Genomic DNA, 311 nt, shown 5'->3' with positions numbered 1-311 from the left:
CCTGCCCACCCGGGGGAGGCGCTCGGCGGGTCCCCCCGGAGCGGGACCGCGGGCACTGCTGGCCTCCGTCATTCCTCTCCGGAGCCCCAGGGAAGCGGGGACAAGAGCAGAGACCCAGCGGGAGCGTCCCCCGCTGCAGAGAGGGAAACCTGTGCGGGTGACGGGAAATACACGCGTCGTGTGCCTGGAACAGTTGGGAGAAGCTCATGAGATGACCTGGCAGAGTTGAGGACCCCCCTCTCTCACAGACCCACGCTCGCTGAGCCTTAAATACAAACCAAGGGTGCCCTGGCCCCTGGGGTGTGTCTAGG

At 66.6% G+C, this 311-nt stretch overlaps 1 protein-coding gene across 1 annotated transcript in view; it reads right to left on the bottom strand.

Moving 5' to 3' along the window:
* Positions 1-72, bottom strand: part of FAM177A1 (family with sequence similarity 177, member A1) — a 15065-nt gene extending 14993 nt beyond the window's left edge. Inside the window, exon 1 of the mRNA XM_009993936.1 lies at positions 10-72. Coding sequence (XP_009992238.1) covers positions 10-72 — 63 coding nt within the window. The remainder of the gene's footprint in view (positions 1-9) is intronic.
* Between the last annotated feature and the right edge of the window lie 239 nt (positions 73-311).

The sequence above is a fragment of the Chaetura pelagica genome, unplaced genomic scaffold (assembly GCF_000747805.2).
Source record: "Chaetura pelagica isolate M959 unplaced genomic scaffold, ChaPel_1.0 scaffold11, whole genome shotgun sequence".
NCBI classification, from domain to species: Eukaryota; Metazoa; Chordata; class Aves; order Apodiformes; family Apodidae; genus Chaetura; species Chaetura pelagica.
This window is presented reverse-complemented; position numbering and strand designations above follow the sequence as displayed.